The sequence below is a fragment of the Podarcis bocagei genome (assembly GCF_964188305.1).
Source record: "Podarcis bocagei genome assembly, chromosome: 14".
Lineage (NCBI taxonomy): Eukaryota > Metazoa > Chordata > Lepidosauria > Squamata > Lacertidae > Podarcis > Podarcis bocagei.
In genome coordinates this window covers 53,157,026-53,179,897 of record NC_138139.1, presented here as the reverse complement: position 1 = coordinate 53,179,897, position 22,872 = coordinate 53,157,026, and the positions used below count along the sequence as shown (strand labels likewise).

General features: G+C 45.4%; 1 protein-coding gene across 2 annotated transcripts in view; it reads left to right on the top strand.

Annotated features, from left to right (window-relative positions):
* Positions 1-22,872, top strand: part of CARD11 (caspase recruitment domain family member 11) — a 105,506-nt gene that overhangs the window by 40,960 nt on the left and 41,674 nt on the right. Inside the window, exons 2-8 of one of the 2 annotated variants that reach the window (XM_081169392.1) lie at positions 10,414-10,630; positions 11,917-12,054; positions 12,871-13,196; positions 14,257-14,436; positions 19,196-19,348; positions 20,479-20,604; positions 22,080-22,274. In XM_081169392.1, coding sequence (XP_081025518.1) covers positions 10,429-10,630; positions 11,917-12,054; positions 12,871-13,196; positions 14,257-14,436; positions 19,196-19,348; positions 20,479-20,604; positions 22,080-22,274 — 1,320 coding nt within the window. In that variant the 5' untranslated portion in view covers positions 10,414-10,428. Of the gene's footprint in view, positions 1-10,410; positions 10,631-11,916; positions 12,055-12,870; positions 13,197-14,256; positions 14,437-19,195; positions 19,349-20,478; positions 20,605-22,079; positions 22,275-22,872 lie in introns of those variants that run through there. The other variant, XM_081169393.1, reaches the window with a different exon arrangement.

Below are 22,872 nucleotides of genomic sequence, written 5' to 3'. Positions count from 1 at the left end.
ACAACTGTAGTCTGCTATTTAGCAACATTTCCCCTTCTCCCTTGCTATTCAGTGCAGCAGCACTGGAGTGCAGAAGGAACTGTGTTTGATGTAGTAGCACCAGAGCGCGGAAGAAGCTACACCCAAACTCCAATCAAAGCCTGTCGCTGTTTAAAAATAGATTAGAAACTGAAAGTGTACTTACATTATTGTTTAGCTCGAAAAGCGTAACTAACATCCTGATCGAAAATGCATTTACTTTGAAGTAAGTCAATCTTTGCTAAATCCAGAGGCTACAAATCTATCTAGTCTCATTAGGGACATGAGTGAGTGAACCAGGAATATAAGACAACATTCTTATTATTTCCTTTCCTTTCCTTTCCTTTTAAAAAAAGGTGATGGACACGTCTTTCTTATTTTTTAAAAAAACATGAATCATTGATTTTGGAGAGACTCGGGACATGCAGTACCAGTTGTTTCTGGGCACACCTGATGGAAATACTCACAAGTTGTGCAATAACATTACAGGAACTCATGTGCAGGGCCGGATTGAGGTTTGATGCGGCCCTCAGCTACTGAAGGCAATGGGGCCCTTTATATGTCCAGCTGTCCTTTGCCATCAACAAATTGTCACTGTTTTTGTGTGTTGAATATATGCTATATGGTAATTTGTGGATCTAATAGGTATCTAAAGCTATTTGCATATAACAAAATATGTATTTTATCAAAGTAATTGTTGAACTGAAATACCACCAGTCCCTGCAGAATGTAGGCACCCTATATATAGAAAGGAGCAAACCAGTGATACTTTAGGGAGCAGGCTAGCAGGCCTATTATTACATCATAGGAGCCTACACAACACAAAACACTGCTGATGTATGTAGGTTTTATATTATTTGTTTTTTTATCTTATATGTTGGAAATGTACATCCAGGTTTTTTTCCTTTAAATTTTTTTGGGGCCCCCAAGAGAGTGGGGCCCTAAGCTATAGCTTGTTTAGCTTATATGTAAATCCAGCACTGCTCATGTGCAGCTCTGGTACAATTCCATGTATTTTGCACAGGAGTTCTTCCCTGGAGGATTTCTGCCCTGCAGCTGCAATGCAAAACATCCTTAAGCAGAAGGAGGGCTCATAGAAGGAGCCACATCTGGCTGGCAAAGCGCATGCTCTGCACTGTGCCGTAGCCTCTGGGTTTGGAAAGGCTCCTGCATGAGGGAAACCTTGCAAGAGATCTGCCCTAAGACTAGGAAATAGAAGGAGCCAGGATAAGTTTGGTAGCTGCGTTGATTTACCAAACACACGGTTTAGCACCGAATTGGAACAAACAGCAATTGGGTTTTCCATGGATTGCTGTTTGTTCCGATTCAGCACTAAAGATCAGGTTTTCCCGGAGAAAGCAGAAGGGCAAAGGCAAAACTGCTCAGACCCATGAACGGCACAAGTAGAAAGCCATTTGGACCCCTGCTTTCTAGGCACAAGACAAGCCCTAAGTGGCACCTCCAGAGGCAGAGGCAGCCTATCTGTAAATACCTGGCACTAGAAGCGAGCAAGTGAAGACCGTTGCCTTCATACCTCTCCTGTGAAACAAGATGTTTGATTAGATGGAGCTTTGATCTGATCTGCCAGAGCTGCTCCTACTGCAGCTGCGGAGCTACTCCCTGCTTTGTTTAACAAAGCTCAAAACTGAGGAAAGCTAAGCAGTTGTTAGACGTGGATAATTATTCCAGGATGGGTGCAAGCAAGCTCTTAGTGGGTTGGTTAAGTTGACGGGTGCTGCAGCAAACCTGTTTGCTGGTGACATTGCATAGAATTGAAGGTTTCGGATCACTGCCCAAGCCCTCTTTTTTTAAAAAAAAACAACAAAACACAAAACAACAACTAAAAAAGTATTAAATTAGCTTGTGGTATCATTTCCTGCCCTTTTCCTGTCTACATCAGTCTGCTTCATTAGCATTTTGCCACATTGGGGTGGTTTCCTGTGGAGGCGGAACTTCGCTCTATAACTCCAAATAATTTACAGGGAGATATGAAATACTTTTGCTGTTCTCTTTAATAAGGCCGAGAGCAAATTCTCACCGGCATCTCTTAGGTATATGTGTTTGGGCAATTCTCCCAGTTAATGATATAAAGCATTCATATTTATTAGGTGTGGAGTCAATAGAATTAAATTCCATGCCAAGATCTATACAGGAACATCTCCAATTTAGCTTTCTGGTTGTTAAATCACAGCCGTGAACCCGCCATGTAGTACTCTGTGTGGCCACATACGTGCCTTTATGTTGTGTTTTCGCTGTGACCCTACAGCCCTCTCCTTTTTAATTTTGCTGGCCTGTGAGCTGCCTGTGGGAGAGGCGATGGTGCAATTGCACTGGAGCTTTTCCACCCCATTTTCTGTTTTTTAAATACAGCAGGCCCAAAAGTGACGCGGGGTTTACGCTCCAAGGATCTGCACAGGGCCGGATTGAGGTTTGATGAGGCCCTAAGCTACTGAAGGTAATGGGGCCCTTTCTATGCCCAGCTGTCCTTTGTCAACATCAAATTGCCGCTGTTTTTTTGTATTGAATATATGCTATATGGTAATTGATGGACCCAATAGGTATCTCAAGCCATTTGCGCATGTTGCCATGCAGCCAGTCCATGCAGAATGTAGGCACCCTATATATAGAAAGGAGCAAACCAGTGATATTTGAGGGAGCAGGCTAGCAGGCGGGGCCCATGACTTACCTCATAGGAGCCTACACAACACAAAACACTGATGCTGTATGTAAGTTTTATTTTTATTTTATCTTATATTTTGGAAATATATATTTTTTCCTTTAATTTTTTTGGGGCCCCCAAGAGAGTGGGGCCCTAAGCTATAGCTTGTTTAGCTTATATGTAAATCTGGCCCTGGGTCTGCTCTTGTGCAAAGCCAGGAAGACCTCTGCAACCACCCTCCTTACATGCGTTTGACCATCTCTGCCTTACTGGACTCTGGGGAGGTCGTGTAAGGTCACTGGCAGGTTATGGGTGGCTCCCACAAGAAGCAAGGTGGGGGGCTCAAAAACTCTTACCCCCTAGGTTTTGCTGCCACAGAAAGAGTTTTAAGCCTCTCCCTTGCCTATTGGGCTCTTTAAAGTTTGTGTAAGATATTGGATGACACGTTGCAACTGTGATTCCCACCCCCAATTCTCCATTTATTTATTTCCCCACCACCCACACAAAGCTGCAATTGCATAAACCACTGAGCCTCTTGGGCTTGCCGATCGGAAGGTCGGCAGTTGGAATCCCCGCAGCGAGCTCCCATTGCTCTGTCCCAGCTCCTGCCAACCTAGCAGTTCGAAAGCACACCAGTGCAAGTAGATAAATAGGTACCGCTGTGGCAGGAAGGTAAACAGCATTTCCGTGAGCTCTGGTTTCTGTCAAGGTGTTCCGTTGCGCCAGAAGCGGTTTAGTCCTGCTGGCCACATGACCCAGAAAGCTGTTTGTGGACAAACACCGGCTCCCTCGGCCTGAAAGCGAGATGAGCGCTGCAACCCCATAGCCGCCTTTGCCTGGACTTAACCGTCCAGGGGTCCTTTACCTTTACCTATTGTATCATTGCCCATGTGGGATGTGAAACACAAGAGCAGTCAAGTACCACATTCCTAGAGTGAACATGTTTACACATGGGGAGGAATGTTTATCTAGCCAGCAGGCAGACTTCCTCTGCATGGGACTAGAGGTGGGCGTGGCCTCACCTGTGCAGGTAACGACAAAAGCACAGGGCAGGACAGCCTTCTGTTTTAGACTACATGCGTTGAAGAAGCAACATCTGCTTAGCCAAAAATGCTCGACAGAGGGACTGTCTCCTTATGAGGTAGTTTCCAGGTGTATATTACTTTTCTAAGCTAAGTCTGCCTTCTGGGATCCGATTGTGAACAGAATGTGAGTAAACTCTTTTTATACAGTGGTACCTCGGGTTACATACGCCTCAGGTTACAGACTCCCCTAACCCAGAAATATTTTTTTTTTTTTTTTTTTTTTTTTTATAATAATTTTTATTAATTTTCCAAACATATAATAAAACACAAACAAAACAAAAGCATACAAAACATACAAACAAATAAACATGTATAATTACTTAAACTTATTTTCCTAAACCTTCTTTCCCGGACTTCCCCATACCTCCCTTTTTCTGCATCCTTATGTTAACCCTTTCTCAGCAACCCTTCGTTCAATTAATTCGATCATTTTCGTTATGCATTCTTTAAAGTTATGGTTTACTGCTGCAACTCTTTTTCTTATAACCATGACATCTCAACCATCATCAATTTTACAACAGTCTTTAAGGTATTTTTTGAATTTCTTCCAGTCTTCTTCCACCGTCTCTCTCCCCTGGTCGCGGATTCTGCTGGTCATCTCTGCCATTCCCATGTACTCGATCACCTTCGCTTGCCATTCTTCCAGAGTGGGTAGCTGCTGCGTCTTCCAATACTTTGCCAGAAGAATTCTAGCCGCTGTGGTAGCATACATAAAAAATGTTTTATCCTTCCTTGTCACCAATTGGCCCACCATGCCCAGGAGAAATGCCTCTGGCTTTTTCAAAAATGTCCACTTAAGGACTTTTTTAATTTCATTATAGATCATTTCCCAGTAGGCTTTTACCCTCGGGCAGGTCCACCAAAGGTGATAGAAGGTACCTTCAGTCTCATTACATTTCCAACATTTGTTACTGGGCAGATGATAAATTTTTGCAAGTTTGACTGGGGTCATGTACCACCTATAAATCATTTTCATTATATTCTCTCTTAATGCATTACATGCTGTAAACTTAATACCTGTATTCCACAACTGTTCCCAGTCATCAAACATTATGTCATGTCCTATATCTTGTGCCCATTTAATCATGGCTGATTTTACTATTTCATCTTGTGTATTCCACCTCAGCAGCAGGTTGTACATTCTCGACAAATTCTTAGTATTGGGTTCTAACAATTCTGTTTCCAATTTCGACCTCTCCATCTGGAAACCTATTTTCCTGTCTTGTTTAAATACCTCGTTTATCTGATGGTAATGCAGCCAGTCTCGTACCTTAGACTTTAATTTATCAAAACTCTGCAATTTAACTCTTTCACCATCTTGTTCTAAAATCTCAGAATACTTTGGCCATTTGGATTCCATATTTAGTTTTTTTGTCTCTTTAGCCTCCATTGGTGATAACCACCTAGGGGTTTTACTTTCCAGCAAATCCTTGTATCTTATCCAAATATTATACAGTGCTTTCCTCACAATATGGTTTTTAAAGCCTTTATGCGATTTTACCTTGTCATACCATAAATATGCATGCCAACCATATCTATTATCATACCCTTCCAGATCCAAGACATCTGTATTCTCAAGAAGTAACCATTGTTTCAGCCAGCAAAAAGCTGCCGATTCATAATAGAGTCTCAAGTCCGGCAGGGCAAAACCCCCTCTGTCTTTTGCATCAGTTAAAATCTTAAACTTTATTCTGGGCTTTTTGCCCTGCCAGACAAATTTTGATATGTCTTTTTGCCACTTCTTGAAGCAATCCATCTTATCCAAGATCTGGAGTGTTTGGAATAAAAACAGCATTCTAGGCAATACATTCATCTTGATGACAGCAATTCGGCCTAACAAGGAAAGTCTCAACCTTGACCATATTTCTAGATCTTTTTTCACCTCTGTCCAACATTTTTCATAATTGTCTTTAAATAAATTTATATTTTTAGAAGTCAAGTTCACACCCAGGTATTTCACCTTTTTTGTTATTGTTAAACCTGTTTCACTCTGAAACTTCTCTTTCTCTGCCGTTGTTAAATTTTTCTCCAACACTTTGGTTTTTTGCATGTTCAATTTAAATCCTGCTACTTGACCAAATTTCTCAATTAATTCTAACACTCTTTTAGTACTAGTCTCTGGCTGTTGCAAAGTCAATACCAGGTCATCTGCAAATGCCCTTAATTTATAGTCTTTTGTTCCAAGCTCAACACCTTTAACCAATTGATCCCCTCTAATCATGTTCAGCAAGACCTCCAGGACTGTTATAAAAAGTAAGGGTGATATTGGGCATCCCTGTCGTGTACCTTTTTCTATAGGAATCTCTTCTGTTACCACATTGTTAACAATCAACTTTGCTTTTTGCTTGGAATATATAGCACCTATACCGTTTTCAAATCCTTGGCCTACCCCCATCCCTTGGAGATTCTTCTTCATAAAGGTCCAACAGATATTGTCAAAGGCTTTCTCCGCGTCCACAAAAATTATGACTGCTTTTCTATTAATCTTTACTTCCAGCAACTCTAAAATGTCTATAATGTTCCTTACATTGTCTGACATATGTCTCCCTGGGAGAAAGCCTGTTTGGTCCTTGTGAATCTCCTGCACCAAAACTCTCTTCAGTCTTTTTGCTAAGATATCTGCAAAAATTTTGTAATCCACATTGAGTAATGAGGTAGTTTCCAGGTGTATATTACTTTTCTAAGCTAAGTCTGCCTTCTGGGATCCGATTGTGAACAGAATGTGAGTAAACTCTTTTTATACAGTGGTACCTCGGGTTACATACGCCTCAGGTTACAGACTCCCCTAACCCAGAAATATTACCTCGGGTTAAGAATTTTGCTTCAGGATGAGAACAGAAATCGTGCAGCGGTGGTGCACTGGTAGCAGGAGGCCCCATTAGCTAAAGTGGTGCTTCAGGTTAAGAACAGTTTCAGATTGAGAATGGACCTCCAGAACGAAATAAGTACTTAACCCGAGGTACCACTGTACTTTTATAGAAGACTGTGTCGTGTCTTATCTTTTATGAGGGAATAAGGGGGAAATACCGGAACAGTTATTATAGAGGCTTTAGTGAGCCTGAGAAAATGCATCCGCTGTGAGTTTAAAAGGGGGTATGTTACTCTGCTAAATTGTGAACTTGTTAGCACAAGTTGGAAAGGCTATAATCTAACAATATACCCTCTCCTGCACCCCTGAACATTCCCACAGCCCACACCCCAATCTCCGAGCACCAAGAGATTCCAGGGGTTGCTGTGCTTTCCTGGAGCTCTGTTCCTTGGAATGAAAGTCAGCGGAGACACTGGTTTCGTTTGGATACCTGGTTTCATTTACACACCTACACAACCTCAGCTTAGGGTGGAGGTGCTCAAAGCATTCACACCCCAACAGAAAGAAGGTTCTTTTTATCATATATGGTGGACTTGTAGTAAGGTTAAAGCTTATTTGGAAATGATATACAATGAAATGAAAAGGATGTTTAAAATAACATTTGTAAAAACAAACAAACCCAGAAGCCTTTCTCTTGGGAATTATAGGGATAGAACTACCTAAATTGTATATACATTTATTCATGTATGCGACTATAGCAGCAAGAATGTTACTTGCCCAAAAATGGAAAAAATAAGAAGACCCAGTAAAGGAGGAAGGCATACAAAAACCTATGGAATATGCAGAAATTGCAAAACTTACCGAAAGAATAAGAAGTCAAGATAACAAACTTTTTATAAAAGAATGGAAAGGGTTTACGGAATATTTACAAACAAACTGTAAGCAGATAAGAACATTGGCAGGATTATTGTAATAACCTGCAGTTTTATAAGAGTATATATTTAAAGTAGGTGAATAAATGAGCAGATTAAGTTACTTTGAATTTGCAGAAGATATTAAAAATAAATTTAAGGAACCGCAGAGAGAGGGGGAAGGAAGTCAAGTTTTAAAACGTCAAAATGACTGTAAAATTAGTGAAATGTATATATCTGAAAAGTATATTTTTTTTTAAAAAAAGAGAGATCTTACTTCTCCATTTGGTTTCCAGAGAAGCCCCCAACTCACAGACTTGGGTCCAGCACAGAGCAAGACATATCTCTGTGTCTCTATCTTCCAGTGCCATCCAAAACTCAGACACACGTTTCTCTCACGCACAGCCCTGCTTGGCCTATTGTTCTCCACCCTAGTATGATGCGGCATCCCGACGTATATTGTTCATTGATGTATATTGTGCTCTAGGAGGCTTCGTTTGATCGGAATCAAGTATACCCTTCTAGAGTTAACGTAAAATAACATCACTTCTGGTAAATGAGCTGCGAGAGGGCTGTGAAAATTTGTGTCCCCAGCTTTCCAGACTCATCTGCTACACAAATCCAAAGGGGCACATTGGTTGCCAGAAGTGAAATATATTAGCATTATTTTCACCCTTCCTACCCCACTATGTGCAACCTCCAACAAGGAACCCTTCATTTTTAAGCAGTGAAACAGCTGGACTGCAGCCCTTCCACAGATTCCTTCACTCACAATGACTGCCCTTAGAAGCTGTGGTTCTCCTCTGCCTTTAAACTGGGAGACCCCAAGTTTAAAAGCAACAACTATTCTTTGGGTCTCTTGATGCATGCTATTATTATTATTATTATTATTATTATTATTATTATTATTACCCCACCCATCTGGCTAGGTTTCCCCAGCCACTCTGGGCAGCTTCCAACAAAAGATTAAAAATACATTAAAGCATCAGTCATTGAAAACTTCCCTAAACAGAGCTGCCTTCAAAGGTCTTCTAAACGTCAGATAGTTGTTTATTTCTTTGACATCTGATGGGAGGGCATCTTCATATTTCTCGAAGTGAAGTATTAGGCCTGACCTGAACTGTGTGGCTGCCTGGAGTGTAGAGTGCTCTCCCTCTCCTTCAACACACAGACACACACTCCATGGAGCGCAGCTGCTCTTTGCTCCTGGAAAAAAGAAACCAGAGTTCTAGCTGCAAGCTGATTTGTTCAAGCAGAAGCACATGTGCATTTGGCGTAATCTGCCCTATGAGAGATGCAGTAGGGGCAAAATTGCTCTGCTCTGTCTCATCCCTGCAATGGAGAACTTTGAAATCATAGGTATGCAATAGCTCAGGGGTGGCCAGCTCCCAAGAGACTGCGATCTACTCACAGAGTTAAAAACTGGCAGTGCTCTACCCCCCCTTTTTGGGTTCAGATCATAGTTGTTGAGCTTTTTAGGGGAGCCTAAGATCTTTGGGGGGGAGCCAGTGATCTACCAGCGATCTACCACAGATGTCCAGTGATCTAACAGTAGATCACAATCTACCTGTTGGACATGCCTGCAATAGCTGAATTAGACAAGGCTGATCCACAAATAAAGGCTCCTGTTATATGCCAAGTATGGTGTGTGTGTGAAATGCCCTTAAGCAAGCAAACCTTTTGCTGTTCTGGTTATCTTCTTTTAAGACATGCATATGACATACCCCCCCCCCCCTCATTTTGAGTCAGGCCACGTTGATGACTTCACACCTGCGGTTTGCGACCGACGCTGAGACGTTTCCATGACACTCGAGTAGTTTTCGCAAGGTGTCACGTGTACCTTAAGTGGCACTCAAATCAGAGGCTATAGAATATAGAATATTGTCAGAGAGCAAATGTGCTGAAATTGAAATGTGTTAGGAGCCTTTTGAATATCTTCTTGCAGCCTTGCTTGAAGTGAAGACAGCTTCCTTTCACCGAAGGAAGGAAGGAAGGAAGGAAGGAAGGAAGGAAGGAGGGAAACTTGCAGTACAAGGGATCCAACTTGATTAAGAATAGCTGTAGAAATAATAACACACAACAATCAGTTAAGTCACATGAATGTTACAGCATAACCATAAATGTTACAGCAGCAGAGGGCCCAGCAATTCTGGATCCTTATCAATAAAGGAAAATTAAAATTAAAGACATGTTTCCTTAAACCAATCTTTCTTTGCTTCACCTCTCACCACTTGTCTGTGTTGTGTAAGGTGTTCAGGCAAGGCTATCAATTATCTATGCCTTTGGGGGGTTTTTTGTTATTGGTCATTATTGTTTGACAAATGACAAGTGTGTTTTTATACAAAACATCTGACAGACAGAACATCTATCTAAAAAAAAATCCCAGCCCACCTGCCCCTGGAAATATAGACCCATTACTCCTGGTACAGTAGAAAAAAATTTTTAAAACAATTTTAAAATATCATAATCCATCAAAATTTCCAGGCTTGTCAAAAACTTACTAGAATCATCAACAGTATTAAAATCCTACTCCAGCCTCCTCTCTCCCAATTAACCTCCATCTCCAAGGCTAAGTGATGGGAGGGAGTGCAGAAGAGAAATCACCAGGGGCTTCCCCTAAGTGTCAGGTTTGGTCCCTGAAATCTCAGGTCCTGGGATGCTCCTGACCTGGCAACCCTAGCAATGGTGGATATTTCTGGAGGGCTTTTGGGGTGAGAATGTGGCTGCACACCTGCCGAGATGCGCCCTTGTGCTTGCTGGTGAGGTTGAGATAAATCACCAGCCCTAGTTCGTATGGAAGCAGAGTAATCTTTCCTGATAAAATTCATGTGCACCTTCTATTGATGCATTTTTACCAACAGGGTACACAACTTCCCTAATTATTCTGTTCGCTGACCTGCCCATCCTCTTCCTCTCACCATCGTTTTCTAGGGAATAGAATCAGAAATGGATGATCTCAGTATGGAGACCCTGAAGGACGAAGTGGATGCCCTCTGGGAAAATGTCGAGTGCAATCGCCACATGTTGACTCGCTACATCAACCCAGCCAAGCTGACCCCTTACTTGCGCCAGTGTAAAGTCATTGATGAACAAGATGAGGACGAAGTGCTCAACTCGCCAATGCTGCTCTCCAAAATCAACCGAGCAGGTACAGCCAGGTGCCCACAACTACACTGATTCGGACGTTACAATGGCGCCAGTCTTCTGTCAGAACATTTGTACCAAATTCAGGGTTCCGGGTAGGGTTACAGCAAGTGAAAAGCTGTCTCTGGGTACATTGGGAGAGACATTTAGTGTTTTGGGAGCTGTAAATTGCGTGTCGGGGAAAGGTAGGTTTGCCATATTTCTAAACCAGGACACCCCAAAAGTTGTTGAGCTTTTTTTAGACAAATCCCAGAGCTGTTGAGCTATTTTTTACAAAGACACCAAAAAAACCCCACAGTTTTTCAATTGACTTGCCTAAGGTCCAGGACAGGTACTGCCTTTCAAACGCCAATTTCTTCTTTGAAATCCCCAAGTATATCAGCCCTAGGAGAGGTGCTTTAGATATAGAAGGAGATACAGGGAGACCTAGGAGACCTCTAAGAGACCTAGGAAAGGTGCTTGAGATATAGAAGGAGATACAGGGAGACCTGGGAGACCTCTAAGAGACCTAGGAAAGGTGCTTTAGATATAGAAGGAGATACAGGGAGACCTAGGAGACCTCTAAGAGACCTAGGAAAGGTGCTTGAGATATAGAAGGAGATACAGGGAGACCTAGGAGACCTCTAAGAGACCTAGGAAAGGTGCTTGAGATATAGAAGGAGATACAGGGAGACCTAGGAGACCTCTTAAGAGACCTAGGAAAGGTGCTTGAGATATAGAAGGAGATACAGGGAGACCTAGGAGACCTCTAAGAGACCTAGGAAAGGTGCTTGAGATATAGAAGGAGATACAGGGAGACCTAGGAGACCTCTTAAGAGACCTAGGAAAGGTGCTTGAGATATAGAAGGAGATACAGGGAGACCTAGGAGACCTCTAAGAGACCTAGGAAAGGTGCTTGAGATATAGAAGGAGATACAGGGAGACTTAGGAGACCTCTAAGAGACCTAGGAAAGGTGCTTGAGATATAGAAGGAGATACAGGGAGACCTAGGAGACCTCTAAGAGACCTAGGAAAGGTGCTTGAGATATAGAAGGAGATACAGGGAGACCTAGGAGACCTCTTAAGAGACCTAGGAAAGGTGCTTGAGATATAGAAGGAGATACAGGGAGACCTAGGAGACCTCTAAGAGACCTAGGAAAGGTGCTTGAGATATAGAAGGAGATACAGATAGCCATTTCAAACTTTCTGTGCCACTTTTGTACACCCTCTTCAAATTATAGTGGAAAGTCAATGAAACAAGAGTTCTCCTCCCTCATCTCATCCAGATGTCCTGTCTTGGTCACCCTCTAGGTCGGCTGCTGGACATCCTCCACACGAAAGGAGAGAGGGGCTATGTGGTTTTCCTAGAAAGCCTAGAATTTTACTACCCAGAACTGTACAAACTGGTGACGGGGAAGGAGCCGACACGGCGATTTTCCACCATTGTTGGTAAGTTAGATCCAGCCTTACCAGGGCTCAGTGGGGGAAGCAGAATCATTGCAAGGGAAATCATGAATAAAAAGGTCTGCATGAGCTTTCCCGGTTCTTACACAGAGCACCAATGGGGCCAAGTGGGGAGGAGAATCAGAGCAGCAGGACAATCAGATGGGGAAGCTGTGTGGTTGGTGGTCCCTCCAGATGTTTCTCAACTACAACTCCCATTATCCTTGACCATTGGCCAGGCTGGCTGGGGCTGATGGGAGTTGGAGTCCAGTGACATCTAGCCCTGCCCTGCTGAATCAATCCAAGGGTCCTTGTCTCACCAAGCATCCTACACCCCCCCCCCCAGTCTGGGGTCATTGGGCTTTGATTCTCCAAACAAACCCAAGGTTATCTGAGTGTTGGGAGATTAAGGTGATGGCCACCAACTTGGATGGCTTTAGAAGAGGACTAGACAAATTCATGCAGGAGAGGGCTACCAATAGCTACTAGCCATGGTGACCATTCTCTGCCTCCATGGTCACAGGCAGTAATGCTTCTGAATACCAGTTGCTGGAAACCTCTTGTGATCGGATCCTGTTTGTGGGTTTCCCCCAGGCATCTGGATGGCCACTGTGAGTACAGGATGCTAGACTAGATGGGCCACTGGCCTGATCCAGCAGGCTGCTCTTAGATTCTTCTGTTTTGTTTGGACCAGGGGACCCTGGTTCTCTCCTTGTCACCTCGATCCATGCTCTGCTGCTCACTTGCGGCAATGTAGCCCTGTCAAGCCACATAGCCCTGGTACCATCTCCTTTCCATTTGTCCATCTCCTTTCCATTTCAGTAGAAGAGGGTCATGAAGGCCTCACCCATTTCCTGATGAACGAGATCATTAAGCTGCAGCAGCAGGTCAAGACCAAGGATGCTCAGCGCTGCGAGCTCCTGGCCAAATCCCGCCAGCTGGAGGATGAGCGGAAGCAGCTGAAGCTCAACCTGAAGGAGCTGCTGACCTTCCAGGAGAGGTACAACAAGATGAAAGAGGAAAGGAACAACTACAACGACGAGCTCGTCAAGGTGAAGGACGAAAACTACAACCTGGCCATGAGGTATGCCCAGCTGAGCGAAGAGAAGAACATGGCAGTGATGAGAAGCCGGGACCTCCAGCTCGAGGTGAGAGAGGCATTTCAGGAAAAGAAGAGGGGCTGTTTAGACTCCACATCTGACTGCAAATATCTTCTTTGCCCATTTCTCAAGGACAGAAATGGAGAACCTGCAGCCCTCCAGATGTTATTGGACTCCAACTCCCATCAGCCCCATCCAGCATAGCCAGTGATGATGGGAACTGGAGTCCAACCAAATCTGCCCTTATACTGGTTTACGAATCATTCTGTCAGGCTTCAGGCGACCAGATCCCTCTCACGGTGGGAGCCCAGCATAAGAGAAACGATAAACGTTCTTACGAAGTAATTTATTCAATAATTCACAGAGAATGACGAAGGAATGCAGCCTTCCCTAATAATGGTGTTGCTCCAAGTAAAGTCCCCCGCCCCTTCATCTCTTTTATCCTACATCATCCCTGGGCTTTCTGTCTCTGAGATTTCTGTTTGGCTACTCTCACTGCACATATAGTCCTGGGGGAGGCCTCCCCCCCCCCGAAATGCTCTCCAAAGACGCTGGGTCTATCAGCTGTCTATCCCCCAGTGTTTCTGCTTCCTCTTCCAATATTTCCCAGCTTTTCCCCTCTGCATTCTCTGAACTATGTCCTTCTGCAAACCACGGTTCTAAATCTATACTGTCTTCCTGTTCTCAGGAAGGTTCAGGAGAAGGGGCGCAGCCCCCACCGTTCCTCCTCAGTCTGGCCCTGACACATTCTCTCCCAAAGGACCCACAGGAACTCTAGTTCTGTTAGAAAACATGGTGATCTCCAACTGAGAAGTACCAGCACTCTCACAAAACTATAGTTCCCAGGATTCTTTGGGGGGAAATGACAACAGTTAAAATGGTATAAAACGAAGACACATTCAGGGTTTTAATAAACCCGAAGTCAAAAGTGAACTGAATCTGATGTCTTTAGGCAGGGCTTGTCATCACTCACAATGTCCCGCCTTTTGAAACATAGGCTGTGCACACCATTCAGCAGGACAGAGTCTAGTTTTAGGGGACAAGCGTTTATTTGATGTTTCTTTCCTTATTTCCCTCTCTCACACACACATTCGCTCCACACTGGTAGATTGACCAGCTGAAGCACTGGCTGAACAAAGTGGAAGAGGAATGTAAGCTCGAGAGAAACCAGTCCCTGAAGCTCAAGAATGACATTGAAAACCGGCCAAAGAGGGAACAAGTCCTGGAACTGGAGCGAGAAAATGAGATGTTGAAGACCAAGATCCAGGAGCTACAGTCCATAATTCAGGTGAGCAAGGATTAATTTCTGGCTCATGGCTGGTTGTTGTTGTTTAGTCGTTTAGTTGAGTCTTTGTGACCCCATGGACCAGAGCACGCCAGGCACTCCTGTCTTCCACTGCCTCCTGCAGTTTGGTCAGACTCATGTTTGTAGCTTCGAGAACACTGTCCAACCATCTTGTCCTCTGTCGTCCCCTTCTCCTTGTGCCCTCCATCTTTCCCAACATCAGGGTCTTTTCCAGGGAGTCTTCTCTTCTCATGAGGTGGCCAAAGTCTTGGAGCCTCAGCTTCAGGATCTGTCCTTCCAGTGAGCACTCAGGGCTGATTTCCTTCAGAATGGAGAGGTTTGATCTTCTTGCAGTCTATGGGACTCTCAAGAGTCTCCTCCAGCACCATAATTCAAAAGCATCAATTCTTCGGCGATCAGCCTTCTTTATGGTCCAGCTCTCACTTCCATACATCACTACTGGGAAAACCATACCTTTTACTATACGGACCTTTGTTGGCAAAGTGATGTCTCTACTTTTTAAGATGCTGTCTAGGTATACCGCCCTTCATCTGAAGATCACTGGGTGGTTTACATCATAAAAATACATAATGAAAACACAAAAGACCTGTCATAACAACAGCAACAGACAACAGCCCGCTTCCACAAACACATTTAAAAAGCAATAGATTGTTTAACCAGCCCAAGGCGTGGTTCAGCCCAAACACTGAGATCCTCCTCTGAGGGCCTTCTGGTGGTTTCCTCACTGTGAAAGGTGAAGCCACAGGGAACCAGGCAGAGGGCCTTCTTGGCAGTTGCACCCATCCTGTGGAACACCCCTCCACCCCCATCAGATGCCAAGGAGACAAATAATTACACTTTTAGAAGACACCTGAAGGCAGCCCTGTACCGGGAAGTTTTTTATGTTTGACCTTTTATTGTGGTTTTTATACGTATTGGAAGCCACCCAGAGTGGCTGGGACAACCCAGCTGTAATAGTAATAGGGGTTGCTCATGCGTAAGTTGCCGCCACTCCTGGCTAGGTTGCCTGGTTAAACCTTTCTGTCTGGACAGCCCTTCACTTCGTGGCTGTTTCAGTCGCTAGCAGAATCCGTCAGTGGGCGTTTCTTAAACCTTTTCCAGCATAAAAGCTGTTTGACGCCAAGTCTCCTCCTACTCTCCCTGCGCGGAAGTCTTCTGCGCAGGGTGGGCGTGGGTAGCGGAGGACCTGTGCTCTCCCCGCTGGTGTCCGGCGAGGAGTCCTGGAGCCCTCTCGCCGATTCCCCCATCTGCCCCCCCCCCTTTATCCCTGGTGTTGCGCTGATTTCCTTCCCCAGCTGATGAGCTGCCTCTCTCCCTGCTGGGCCCTTCTCCAGCATCACTTGGGAGCCTTGCCTCCGCCTCTGGCTCCGATGTCAGTTCCCTGACACCAGCCAAATGGGCGGGGTACAAAGAAAAAAATTGTTCTCATTATTATTTATTAAACCGTAAAACAAAATTTAAAAAATAAAAAATTAAGCAAAACATAGATTTACTGCAACACATTGCCGGATTCAATTTGTTCACCTTATTTCAATCTACATTAGTATGATTCCCCTGGTTTTGGGTGGGGATAAGCAAGTAATAAGCAGAGAAGAGCAAAATGGGGAAAGAATTTTCGTTGGAGTATAAGAAACTCTTTAACAAGGTTCTGATTTTTCCTGTGATGACATCAATGCTTTTTGGGGGGGGAAATATCAAATGTCAGATTCTTTTTTTCCTTTTTAAATGTTCTTCTTCGGTGAAGCTCCTTTGCTCGTGCCCTAAGCATGTGCATAGCCTGCCTCTCGGGTAACCCAGCAACCCTCTGGCTCATTCGTTTTCGGCGCATTCCACCTTCCATCTGAGACGACCCTCCCCATATTCCCTTCTGCCATCTTCCCGGGAGATGCCTTGCAACTAATAATTTGGAAGAGTGAGAGCGTTAATCAGTTAATCAGCATGACTAACTTGAGCTTAATCACAAGCTGGAAACAAAGCAGTGAAGAAATAAAGTTGTAATTAATTGGAGCCAGACAGATTGGCTCACCCAGGAGTGCAGTAGAGAAACAACTACACAGAGATATGCACGTCCCCCTTGAACTCAGCGGGACTTAATTTTGGGGAAAAAGAAGTGCGTAGGATGAAGAGTTCTGTGGGGTTTGGATCTGAGATCTCATAGCAGAGCAGTGTATGGCTGTGTCAGGGACTTTAAAAAAGCGAACGCTTTTTATTCTTTGCTTGTCACGTATCTGTACCTTTCAACTCCTAGTTTATGAGATTATTTTTGGACACCTGAAGGGAGAGGGGGGAAGAGTTGCGAAGTGAACATTTGTTCTAGCCGGCAGCAGGGATGATGACTTCAGGGACTGTTCACAGTGTAATTTTCCGGAAACGTGGAGGAGAGGGCTATTGATGGCTACTAGCCATGATGTCTATGCTCTGCCCCCAGTCAGAGGCAGAGATGCTTATGAATCCCAGTTGCTGGAAACTGAAGGAGTGGAGAGTTGCTCTTGTCCTCAAAGCCTGCTTGCAGGTTTCCCATAGTGGGCCTCTGGCTGGGCCACAGTGAGAACAGGATGCTGGACTAGATGGGTCATTGGCCTGATCCAGCAACCTCTTCTCAAATGGCTCTGCACAATTTAAGAACCTCTCTGCTTCTGCTTTCAAACCCTGCTCTGTGGGACAAAGGATACTGTCAGGGAACTGACATCAGAGCAACAGGCGAAGGAGAGGCTCTCCGATTCTGCAGGGGAAGGAACAAGCGCTAGGGGGAGACGCAGCTGGGAAGAAGGGGAAGAGAATGAGTGTAACACCAGGGATCCAGGAGAGCAACGGGACAGGGAGGTGCAGGGGCTCCAGGACTCTTCGCTGGAAGTTAGTGAGGAGAGCCCAGGCACCCCGCTGCCCACGCCCACCCTGCGCAGGAGACTCCCACGCAGTGAGAGGCGGAGACGATTGGGCGTCAAACAGCTCTTATGTTGGCAGCGCTTTAAGAAACGCCCACAGACAGATGCTACGAGTGACTAAGGGCAGCCACGCTGAGATGGGCTGTGCAGTCCGGAGGGTTTAACCAGGCAATCCAATGCTCAAACGGGGCAGGATTACGCACGAGTAACTCCCAACCACTACAGATACCTTTTTTTGTTGTTGACATTTTATTAATTTTCAAAAAAACAAAAATAAAAGCAAGAACAATACAAAACCAAAAACCACTTTCTTTTTTGGTCGACTTCCCTCCCCTCCCCCTCTTGGTTCCATTATATTGAACTTATTCATGCACGTCCATAAAACCTTATACAGTCATACCTCGGGTTACAGCCGCTTCAGGTTGCAGTTTTTTGGGGGTTATGCACCCGCCGAAACCCAGAAGTACCGGAACGGGTTACTTCTGGGTTTCGGCAGTCGCACATGCGCAGAAGTGCCAAATTGCAACTCGCGCGTGCGCAGACACTCTGCTGCGGGTTGTGAACGTGCATCCCGCACGGATCACATTCGCAACCCGAGCATCCACTGTATGTAAGAAAATATAAGTATATGTTTTTGTTTTTCTCTTTTTTATGTATATGATTGAAGTTTTAATTTATTTTATGAGATGGTCTATATATATGTAATGTATTGCAAGATTATTAATAAAGACGGGGGGGGGTGGGAGAGAAAGAAGGAAAAGTCAGAGCTTTCTGCCCATCTCTGTTTATCACACTAAGGGTGACCACTGGATGTAGCCTAACGCTTTAGAGCCATAGTCCAGTGGAACAGCATCTGCTGTAACCCCGAAAGGTCCCAGCTGCCACCCCCCAGGTGGGGCTGGGAGAGACCTGCTGCCTGAAACCCTGGAGAGTTTCTGCCAGTCAGTGTGGACCATACTGAGCTAGATGGAGCAAGGATCTGAACTCAGGAGAATGCACCTGCCAGTGTCTCTTCAATTATAGACTCCTGCAGGCTTTTCTCCACCTCCTCTGTGATTATATGTACCCTGCAATCACCTGTCCTGGCGTCTGAAGATGGATGTGTTGGTAAACAGCCTGTAAAATTTTCTTCTTAAAAGAGCAAAAATCTCATAATGCTTAATAGCAGGTTTAATCTCGCAGCAGCAGCAGCTGCTCCTCTGCCTGCCACGCTGAGATTTTACTTCTAGCCTGAAGAGCGTGTTGAAATCTGAAGAAAAGGAGCGCATGGGTGCATGCTCCCAGCAAGCTTTTTAAAAACCCATTCCTCCCAGAGGCAAAGATGTGACAGTGGCTTTAGCTGGCAGGGACAGGTACCTGGGCTGAGTGGAGCTTATGCTTTCTGAACATAGAGCATGATGTGCATCTCTCGCTGGGATTGCATGTGCACAGAGACCCCCTGGGAAAGGGGGTGGAGGGTTGGAGAATGCAGGAATGCTTAGGATGTCGCATTTGCGCCACTTGTGTCATGCACATTCATTAAAGGGGGCTGGGAGAGCTTTGGCAGAACCCACTGGGATCCGTGCTAAAAGGACTGTGATCATGGCAGTGCGTGTTTCTAGATGCCCTCCAGATAGGATGCAGGCTAAAATATATCAAAGGCTATGTTATAAAATATAGCACGGAAAAGCAATATTTACTTTGCCCTGTGAGATTGGCCCAGGGTTTCTTTATTTGTTTTCCTGAAGGTGCCTACAATCTAAGGAAAGACCTGCCTTTCTTTTTCTCCCTGTGATCCGTGCCTCTTCTTTCCCTTTCCCTGTTCCTTCCACCCACCACTGGCCTCTATCTACGCCTTTTGCACAAATGTCTTTCAGGCTGGGAAACCCAGCTTGCCGGATTCAGACAAAGCCATTTTGGATATTCTAGAACACGACCGCAAAGAGGCCCTGGAGGATCGCCAGGAGTTGGTCAACAAGATCTTTAACCTTCAGGAAGAGATCCGCCATGCGGAGGACCTCCGAGATAAGGTGAGGTGGAAAGCAAGATGCGCTAAGAAACGGAAGCCAGAAACTTAATCTAGATCTACCGGTTTGGGGTAGGAGGTGTTGCGCATCCAACAAAGTGCCCAGTGGCATTTTTAGGGCCAGGACAAGATTTCCATTCCTGTAACCCCCTTCGCATCAAAACCAGAACTGTGGGTGAGCTGAAAAGAATTATCATTGCCCTCGCTTGGCAACTCTTTTGCACAAAGCCAGCTGCTTTGTGCTGCCACACGTGGTCCCCTCTTCCTCCTCACTAGCACTGTTCATGAAATAATATGTTTCATTGTGTTAGGCTGCAGGCAAAGGATCGACAGCCTGGCTTTCTGTCCTCACTAAGCCCTTGAGCATAACACCATCGGGCTATTTGCCTGCCATCTTTAGTAAAGGTAAAGGGACCCCTGACCATTAGGTCCAGTTGTGCCCGACTCTGGGGTTGCGGCGCTCATCTCGCTTTATTGGCTGAGGGAGCCGGCGTACAGCTTCTGGGTCATGTGGCCAGCATGACTAAGCCGCTTCTGGTGAACCAGAGCAGCGCACGGAAACGCAGTTTACCTTCCCGCCGGAGTGGTACCTATTTATCTACTTGCACTTTGATGTGCTTTCGAACTGCTAGGTTGGCAGGAGCTGGAACTGAACAACGGGAGCTCACCCCGTCACAGAGATTCGAACCGCTGACCTTCAGATCGGCAAGTCCTAAGCTCTGTGGTTTAACCCACAGCGCCATCCATGTCCCATCTTTAAAAGATGCTTAATTATTCCACGAGCAGCATATAACATTTTATCTTGTTGGTTATCCAGCAATATGATACTCATTTTACACACTGTGCAAAGGATGCCCTAGTTATGCAGCCTGCCCCATCAACAACAACAACATTATTATGGTACTGCTTGACCAACTCTTCTAACGGACGGACAGTCTGCAACGAGGCCTTGTGAACAGATTTCAGAGAAATACCAAGGCCATGGGACTCAGTACCCCCCAAACCCTCTTGCCTCGCTGCCACCTGGCGCCCTGACATGAGGAGATAGATCAGCAGGGGTTCCCCACTTTGGAGCAGGCTAGACCTTCATCGATCGCCTTGGTGCCCTGTGCTTATTGATTGATTCCTTTGTAGTACCTCGAGGAGAAACAAGAACTGGAGTTGAAATGCTCCACTCTGGGGAAGGACTGCGAAATGTACAAGCATCGGATGAACACGGTGATGATTCAGCTGGAAGAAGTGGAGAAGGAGAGAGACCAGGTACTGTACTTGGAACCACGAGAGCTGGGGGGGGGGGAGGGAGAGAAGTCAGGGAAGGAATTGGAGTGAGAGTCGAGCAGAGAGTTCTTACAGGAACTTTTGCAGCTCCCGTTTCGGGGAAGAGGGAGGCGAAACATTTTGTGGAACGATGCCTCCCTGTCAGGCGTGGAAGTATCCTCTCCTCCCCCGGTGGCCTCAGGGTCAAGAAGAACAAACAGTTCATATTTTATGGCTTTTTGTTCAGTCATCTTGTTGCAAGCCAAAAGATCCATGTCTCCACACATAGGAGACATTGGCTCCTCTGAGTCCCACAACATCCTGGGAACCTACAAGAGTCACATCCCTCCGCATTCTCTGTTCTTGAATGTGGAGGGACCTGTGAGCCTTTGGACTAGGAGGGTCTCCCACACTCTCCAGGGAGGTCTCTGCTGTCTGCTCTCTAACTTCCCCCTCCTCCTGCTCCACTATCCCGTAACTAGGCATTTCCTCATTCAGCTGTACATCATCCCTGTCTCCCTCTCCTCCTGAAACTGCTGGAGACTGAGAGGGCAAAACTTCCCACTCCTCCTCTTCTGAGAGGAGCCAATCAGACCGAGGGCTCATTTCCCATTCCTCTTGTTCAGTCCAGTCCATGACATCCCCCCTCTGCTTTGGCTCCCAGTACGTTTCCGAGCACAATTCAAAGTGTTGGTGCTGACCTTAAAAGCCTTAAAACGGCCTTGGCCCAGTAGACCTGAAGGAACGTCTCCACCCCCATCGTCCAACCCGGACACTGAGGTCCAGCGCTGAGGACCTTCTGGCGGTTCCATCCCTGCGAGAAATGAGGTTACAGGGAACCAGGCAGTGGGACTTCTCAGTAGTGGCACCCGCCCTGTGGAACGCCCTCCCATCAGATGTCAAGGAAATAAGCAGCTATCTTATCTTTAAAAGACATCTGAAGGCAGCTCTGTTTAGGGAAGTTTGTAATATTTAATGCTGTATTGTTTTTAACATTCAATTTGGAGCCGCCCAGAGTGGCTGGGGAAATTATTATTATTATTATTATTATTATTATTATTATTATTATTATTATTATTATACTCTTTCCTTGTTGACACCGTCAGTTCAGTCAGTGGCTCTCCCTGCTGCTGCTCTGTGCCGCATCCCACATATCCACTGTGACGTGTGCCAGTTGGACTACTGTAATGTGCTCTACGTGGGGCTGCCTTTGAAAAGTGTTCAGAAGTTTCAGCTGGTCCAAAGTGTTGCAGCCAGACTGCTGACTGAGGCTGGTCACAGGGAGCATGTTATTCACCTGTTAAAGCAACTTCACCAGCTCCTCCTCTGCTTCTGGGCTCAATTGAAAGTGCTTGGTTCTGGCCTATAAAGCCCTATCTGTCTTGAGCCACCTGAAAGATTGTATCTCTTTATGCGAATGTTTTGGGTGCTAAGATCCTCCGGCGAGCACCTTCATCCAACTCTCTTTGCTTTCAAAGGCATTCCATTCACGGGATGAGGCTCAAGCCCAGTATTCCCAGTGTCTGATTGAGAAGGATAAGTACCGAAAGCAGATCCGGGAGCTTGAGGAAAAGAACGATGAGCTCCGAATCGAGGTGGTCCGGAAGGAAGCCTGCATCTTTAACATGGAGTGCAAACTTAGGCGTCTCTCCAAGGACAACTTCTTTGATCAGGTAGAGCCAGCGGAGGTTCTTGCTCTGGGTCACATCACACACTGTGGGTTTTTTTTGGGGGGGAGGTATGTTTACAGCCAATATTTGTTTAAGTGTGCAATGAGAATCCTAACGTGCAAATGCAGCATCCATGCACCTGCAACCATCAGGAATCCTTCCCTGGGTCCCAGGTCCAGAATATCCTCCAAGCAGGGTGGCACTGACGAAAAATGGGCAGGACTAGGAGAGGGCTCTGGGAACATCTTGAAGCAATCCTAAAACTTCTTGTCAGCTCTGGGACATTAGCCCATGGTCCATATATTTGGAACTCTCCTTCCTTGAAGGTTTTGAATGGCAGAGGTTGGATGGCCAGGGAAGATTTAGATGAGATTCCTTCATTGCAGAAGGTTGGACTAGATGACACTCAGGGTCCCTTTGGACTCTACTATCTGGGGCTGGTGGGAGCTGGAGTAGAATAACATCTGGAGGGCCACAGGCTCCCCACCAGTACACTGGGTGAATTATTTTGAAGTGCAGGATTTGAATCCTAGAATCCTAGAGCCCGAAGGGACCTTGGAGGTTGATTATTCCAACTCCCTGCTCAGTACAAGATGCTGCA